Consider the following 7505-nt stretch of genomic DNA (forward strand, 5'->3'; position numbering starts at 1 on the left):
GCATACATGCTATGGATTCCAGCTCGTTCCAGGATTGTTTTGTTTGGAACTTTGTCCTGCCAGGTGATGCTGAGGATGCGTTGGAGGCAGCGCATGTGGAAAGTGTTCAGTTTCCTCTCCTGTTGCGAGCGAAGAGTCCATGACTTGCTGCAGTACAGAAGTGTACTCAGGACGCAAGCTCTGTAGACCTGGATCTTGGTATGTTCTGTCAGCTTCTTGTTGGACCAGACTCTCTTTGTGAGTCAGGAAAATGTGGTAGCTGCTTTACCGATGCTTTTGTTTAGCTCGGTATCGAGAGAGAGAGAGTGTTGGAGATCATTGAGCCAAGGTACCCAAAGTCATGGACAACCCCCAGTTCATGTGCAGAGATTGTAATGCAGGGAGGTGAGTCCACATCCTGAACCATGACCTGTGTTTTCTTCAGGCTGATCATCAGTCCAAAATCTTGGCAGGCCTTGCTAAAACGAATCATGAGCTGCTGGAGATCTTTGGCAGAGTGGGTAGTGACAGCTGCATTGTCGGCAAAGAGGAAGTCACGCAGACATTTCAGCTGGACTTTGGACTTTACTCTCAGTCTGGAGAGGTTGAAGAGCTTTCCGTCTGATCTGGTCCGGAGATAGATGCCTTCTGTTGCAGTTCCAAAGGCATGCTTCAGCAGGACAGTGAAGAAAATCCCAGACAAGGTTGGCGCAAGAACACAGCCCTGCTTCACTCCGCTTCGGATGTCAAAGGGGTCTGATGTGGAGCCATCAAAGAAAACAGTGCCCTTCATGTCCTTTGGACCTGATGATGCTGAGGAGCCTGGGTGGACATCCGATCTTGGGGAGAATCTTGAAGAGGCCATCCCTGCTGACCAGGTTGAAATCCTTCATGAGATCTATGAAGGCTATAAAGAGTGGCTGTCGTTGTCTCCTGCATTTCTCCTGCAGTTGTCTAAGGGAGAATAGCATATCAGTGGTGGACCTGTTGGCTTGGAATCCGCACTGCGATTCTGGATAGATGCTCTCTGCAAGTACCTGGAGCCTCTTCAGTGCAACTCGGGCAAACAGCTTTCCTACAACGCTAAGGAGAGAGATGCCGTGGTAGTTATTGCAGTCACCACTGTCGCCTTTGTTCTTGTACAGCATGATGATGTTTGCATCCCTCATGTCCTGGGGTACTCCACCTTCTCTCCAGCAGAGACAAAGGATTTCATGCAGCTCAGTGACGATGATCTCTTTGCAGCACTTTAGGACTTCAGCAGGGATGCTGTCTTTTCCAGGTGCCTTGTCAAAGACAAGGGAGTCCAGGGCCACGTGAAGTTCTTCTAGGGTTGGTTCACTGTCAAGCTCCTCCAGCACAGGCAGGCACTCAATGTTGTTCAGCACTTCTTCGGTGACTACATTTTCTCTGGAAAATAGATCAGAGTAGTGCTGCACCCAGCATTCCATCTGCTGCGCCCAATCCTGGATGACCTCGCCTGCGGCAGACTTCAGAGGGGCAATTTTCTTCTGTGTTGGACCTAGGGCTTGATTGATACTATCATACATCCCCTTGATGTTGCCTGTGTCAGTGGCTATCTGTATCTGGGAACAGAGCTGGAGCCAGTAGTTGTTAGCACATCTCCTGGCAGTCTGCTGGACTTTGCTGCGAGCAGCTTGGAGGACCTGCAGGTTGCGCTCACTGGGACAGGCCTTGTGTGCTGCTTGAGCTCTCCCCTTTTGCTCAATGACTGCTTGTAACTCCTCAGAGTGGGCTTCAAACCAGTCTGCCGCCTTGTTGGTCTTCTTGCCAAATATGGAAAAGGCGGTGTCGTAAACAGCTTTCTTGAAACGTTCCCATCTGTTGGATGCATCTGCATCGGCCGGGCCTGGAAGAAATTCCTCAAGCTCTCGTGCAAATTCCTCCACTTTTCTCTGATCCCGGGTCATGCTGATATCAATGCGAGGTCTTCCTTCCTTTTTCGTGTGATAAGAACATTATGTTCTTATGTTATGTTCCTTTTTCGTGTGATACAGTCACTTTGTTTGCAGTTTCACTCTGCTGCACACCAGGGAGTGGTCAGTGTCGCAAGCAGCACCCTGATAACTGCGTGTGATCTTGATGCTGGAAAGGCTGGAGCATCTGGTGAGAATCAGGTGCAGCATCATTATGGCTGAATATCTAAATAATTTAACCATTAGTAGTAGCCTCTAGTTCCTGCAGGGAGCCAGAATACCTTCTAAGAGGACATTCCACTGCAATGTGGTATAAAGTTTGTGGAATATTCCCACAGTCACAATTAGGATTATCAACCAATCCCCATTTGTATTTCCAATATTGGTACCTGCCATGGTTGAAGTTGTTGCTGCTTCACACATTATGTGTGTCTCAATCATTTACCTAAATGAAATACATGAATTATACCTCCTCACTTGATTATTTCATATTAGTGATTCATTTCAGGAAGATTATTTTCTAGCCTTGGAGCAATTAATGAATGAAGCAGGAATCCCTGTTTTTGGGGTTTCCCCATTTTTTGTGACCCACAACGAACTTGGGGTGTTCTTGCCTCCTGTGTATCCAGTCTTGCTTAAATAAGAAAGATCTCTATGAAGATGCTGTTTCAACCTTCAGTCTCGAAAGACTATGGTATCGCGCTCTGAATGGTGGTTCTGGAACAGCATCTAGTGTAGCTGAAAAGGCCGATTCGGGAGTGACAATCCCTTCCACACCAGGAGCAAGTGCAGTCTGTCCCTGGTCTGTCTCCCTGGCTATTGGCCTTCCTTCTTTGCCTCTTTGCCTCAGACTGTTGGCCAAGTGTCTCTTCATACTGGGAATGGCTTTGGTGGTTTTCCCTGCCAGAAAAATGAGAACTGGGAACCAAACATGCACTAGAATAAATGATGTGAAGGGTATAAGGTTGTTGGAACTTTTAAAAAAAATCCCAGGCAGCAAGCACTTGTGTCAGCTTATAGCCTTTAAAGACTAAATGGAGGAGCGTTTTCCCCTGAACTTTCAGCTGTGCTTTTCTTACTTCTTGCTGCATGGGCTGCTCAAAGGTCGGTGGAGCTGTTTATTTTCAATCTAACACTTATTAGCGTTTGACACCTTTCAACCTTTTCCGTGTGGGCTGTTGATTGATTGATTATGTTGTCACTTTGTTCCTTGTTGTTACTGTGATACTTTCACCATAGTAACAATAATAGGAGGGGGTGGGTGGGTTTTATTTTGCTTTTAAAGATCAACACCAATTGTTTTGCAGTACTATGGATTTAGGTTTAGCGCTATTATCCCACACACAGATCTTCAAAGGAAACGGCCCTGTTCCGTGGAATCAAATGGCTTTTCCAGTTTTAGTTTTTGTCTAGTGTTTAATTTTGCCCAGCAGCTAACCAAATAAAATATTATGACTACTTTGCATAACAGTGAGTGTTCTTTGTTTGATGGCCTACAGGTTTCTATTAGGAAACGTTTGTGTTGGCCATTGCTTCTAGTGTGGGCACAGAAACCAGTGGAGATGGACCTATGAACTGAATATGACAAACCTTCTGTAGTGATGGGCATTCGGAAGAAAGGGAAATGCCTCCTTAACAGATAGTCTAGCTTGCTATCTTTGTCATCAAAAGATAGGATAGCAAGTGTCCTCCAGGTTCACCAAGAATCATTTTCAAACTATATTTTTTTAAAAAAGCTTATTTTCAGCCAGCAGAGGAAGGTACTAGGAATGTGATGTGCAAAAAGAGCATAATCATAATAAGAAAATGAAAGTGAATGGGATCAGAATTGGAGCAAATGGCTAGTAAGATATTAGCAAATGTCTACAACCAGAGAAAGCATCTCTACATTCCGTGAAACACCTTTTATGTATTGGCAAAACAGCTGATTTGGGAAAGGGCCTGTGGTGTCCCGGGCTCCTGCCACCTAATCCCATGGGGAGTCCCATGGGCAGGAGGTCTGATCTAGAGGGTAGAGGCCCCCGGAGATCAGCCTCGGAGATAACATCGGAAGGTCGCCAGTTCAAGACCACCGGCAGCTCCTTGAATGGTGAAACCTTGAAGCAGCTGACAAGCTGAGCTGAGTTATTCCACCTGTTCTTTGGTATGAGCAAAGAAGTGTCTTGGCTGCCCTTCAAGTGAGAGATGAAGGAGCTGCTTCTCAGCCAGCATGGGAGGCAACTGGGGGCCAGAAGTGATACCAGACTGAAAGATCCATCTGAAATGTTGTGTGGTTCTTGAAAAATAGAACCTTTCTGTTATTGTAAAAATCCCCTTGCGGGTTTAGAGATAGCCTGGCTATGCGAACCGCCTTGAATAAAGTCAGAGGAGTAATCCGATGACCAGAAAGGCAGTATATAAATATTATTATTATTATTATTATTGGGAGAGATCTACATCATTTGAACTGAAAAAAGGTATTTCCTTGGGTTCATGGGCTAAAAATATGTTTACTACACTGAATGGGTCTCATATCCAATGTGGCTTATCCCAGGTAAAGAGATGACTGGGAACAAAAAGGTTAACAAGCTTGCTTTCACTGGTCACTACTTCAGTCCAGGTTTTTGAAGGGGATGGTTCCCATGGATGTCTGGCAATTGAAGACCAAATCACTCACTATGTTAAATGTATATTATGGCCCTCTGTATGCTAGTTCCCCCTCCCCCCAAATTAGTTTTTTTTTTTTTTAAGTTAAATGAAATTATCCTCTCTTGGAGAGAGGATAGTTATAGGTCATTACCCCTGCTAACTGGGTAAGAGGCACTTTTTCAAGTGGGTGCTCCTTTTTTTAGCAGGGGGAGAGTAACTGGCCCACCTCACCCCAGCAGTGTCTGTTCTAGTGGCTGTCTGCTGGTATTCTTTTGCATCTTTTTAGATTGTGAGCCCTTTTGGGACAGGAAGCCATTTAGTTATTTGATTTTTCTCTGTAAACCGCTTTGTGAACTTTTAGTTGAAAAGCGGTATATAAATACTGTTAATAATAATAATAATAATAATAATAATAATAATAATAATAATGAAAGCATAACTGGGCTTTTTTCTTTAACGACTTGAATTTCTTGTGTTTACAGGACATTGAGAAGACCATGAGCACAGCACTGAATGAGCTACGTGAGCTTGAGAGGCAAAATACTGTGAAACAAGCCCCTGATGTTGTTCTGGACACCCTTGAACCAATGAAGAACCCCCAAATAGGTTCTGTCAACTCTGAACCTGCCAGCCCACTTCACACCATCATGATCAGAGATCCTGATGCAGCCATGAGGCGTAGCAGCAGCTCAACCACTGAAATGATGACTACTTTTAAGCCTGCCCTCTCAGCTCGGCTTGCTGGAGCTCAGCTTAGGCCCCCACCCATGAGACCCATCCGACCAGTTGTTCAGCATAGATCAAGTAGCAGCAGCAGCTCAGGAATGGGTAGTCCTGCAGTGACACCCACAGAGAAGATCTTCCCTACCAGCTCCTCAGATAAATCCGGCACGATGTAGCTAGTACCATCCTAAGGGAATAAGTATTGGAAAAATGGGTGATCATCCTGCTTTTCACTTCTTTGAAGAGGGAAGCTCTGATTGTACAAATGATGTCATTAAAGAGAGACTTACTGGGAAAAAAATGGCACTGGGGACAGTGGTTGAGGCTTAAACATTTCATGATATTTACACACATACTCATCAAGATTGCTGGAAAGCTGTACAGCCAAATAAGATGGCCGTTTTATGTATACCACTGGAAATGTCCACGTCTGTGTAGAAGTATATATGAAAACTGTACATAGCCCAGTAACATTTTAGTAGATTTACCTCAGAAACTTGCCCTTAGACTTCATTAGGGAATGTTTTTGTGTGCCTGTGTGTGTGTCGGGTTGCACGGCAACTGTGCATTTAGCAATAGAAGATTGGTCAGTCCTTGAATGCTGTTTCACGCTGGAGAATGAAAGGAAACACCGGTTTGCTTCAACTGTTGTCCCGCCAATACTGAAGTGCGTCCGATCTTCATGCCAATCCTGCAAGATGGATGGATTTCTGTCTTCAAACTCATCTCTTAAAGACTGCATTTCATTGGGACCTGAAAGCTTGTCGTTCATTTCCTAGCTGGAAGAATGTACCACCTGTGGACACACAAAAATGAAAAGTAGTACACCATCCCTTTTGTATGAAGGGAAACCTAGGATTTTCTGTACTTATTTCATGTTGTAGCACAGTGTTGTGTGTGTACAAAAGAAACTCAAAACTCCTGATGTCTTGAAGGTTTCAAAACAGAAGGGGACTCTAAAGTAAACTGTGGTAACAATAAATAAATAGGCTAACATAGTGTTTGAAATATTTTATTCCTCTTCCCCTCTTTTTGGTAACTATTCCCTTGGGGGAAAAATCTGGATTAAAACAGGCAAGGAAGCTTTTAGTAAAATCACATTCCCTTTCAAATTACTTGATTCGGACTGCATCCCTTTGCATGAATAGCATGAGCCATATTTGACCGTGTCAGACATATAACTGATCTGATGGGATGATAATTTGCACTTTCTGTACTATACTATTTAACAATATGCATCTGTTTGGGTTTATGAAAACGCATTTTTTGGGTCTAAAAATTTAACCTAGGCAAAGAGAAGTGTGTGTGTGTGTGTGTGTATCTTCATTCACTGTACTCAAGACTCGTCTTGCTGCTATTTTTATTTTTGTCTGTCTTTGTGGACAGATTTTATAACATTGGCCCTCCCACTGGGCTAGCATTATTATTATTTCAAATACCACTGTATGATTATTTTAACGTGAACTGCCTCTTGACTGATCTCATTCAAAACTGCACATGAGACTATTCCTGCATTTTCTTTCTTTCTCTTTGTATTTCGTAATCATAAAGTGGCCATCACGCTGAAGAAAAAAAGTCATTTACTTCCCCCTTTAGAGGCTGGTTTTAATGCCCCTTTGAACACTGTAGTGCAGTGGTTCTTGAACTTTGAGGAAGCTGTACTCCCTCAGTAGGTCTTTGCAGGAGAGGGGCAAGAGCAGGGAAGCAATCCCCAGGATCCCGTCCCTAGGGGAGGGCGAAAGGAGGGTGCTTGCACTTACTTGTACCCAGTGAGGGCTGCAGGAGGTGCAGGGAGCCCAGCGCAGCTCTCTACAGGGCTCCCCAAGGCTTAGAATCTTGAGATGGAGCAATTGCAATGCACCTCCTGCAAACAGGAAGTGCTCTGTGATTGCTCTGTTTCAAGATTCCATACCTCAGGGAGCCCTGCGGAGGGCTGTGATGAACTCTCTGCACCTCCAGCAGCCCTTACTGGGTACAAGTAAGTGAAAGCACTTCCCTTTCACCCCCTTAGGGTCGCGATCCTGGGGATTACTTCCCTGCCTCTCCTCTTCCCCTGTCCCTTAAAGGGACAGGCACTGTTAGGCTGCAATCCTATGCACATATACCTGGGAGTAAGCTCTATTGGACATAGAGGGACTCCTGAGTAAACATGCATAGGATTGGGCATAGGTTAGTTGCTGGTCCATCTTGACAACTAAAGCAGGAAAGAGCTGTGAGGACCATCCAGTAATTTACCAC

General features: G+C 44.5%; 1 protein-coding gene across 2 annotated transcripts in view; it reads left to right on the forward strand.

The window, feature by feature from the left end:
- The window catches only part of SRGAP3 (SLIT-ROBO Rho GTPase activating protein 3), a 231075-nt gene extending 224071 nt beyond the window's left edge, over positions 1-7004 (forward strand). For both annotated transcript variants that reach the window (XM_066615038.1, XM_066615039.1), the window contains exon 22: positions 5027-7004. In XM_066615038.1, the coding sequence (XP_066471135.1) occupies positions 5027-5443 (417 nt within the window). In that variant the 3' untranslated portion in view covers positions 5444-7004. The remainder of the gene's footprint in view (positions 1-5026) is intronic.
- The last annotated feature ends 501 nt before the right edge of the window (positions 7005-7505 follow it).

Source organism: Tiliqua scincoides, chromosome 2 (assembly GCF_035046505.1).
Source record: "Tiliqua scincoides isolate rTilSci1 chromosome 2, rTilSci1.hap2, whole genome shotgun sequence".
NCBI lineage: Eukaryota > Metazoa > Chordata > Lepidosauria > Squamata > Scincidae > Tiliqua > Tiliqua scincoides.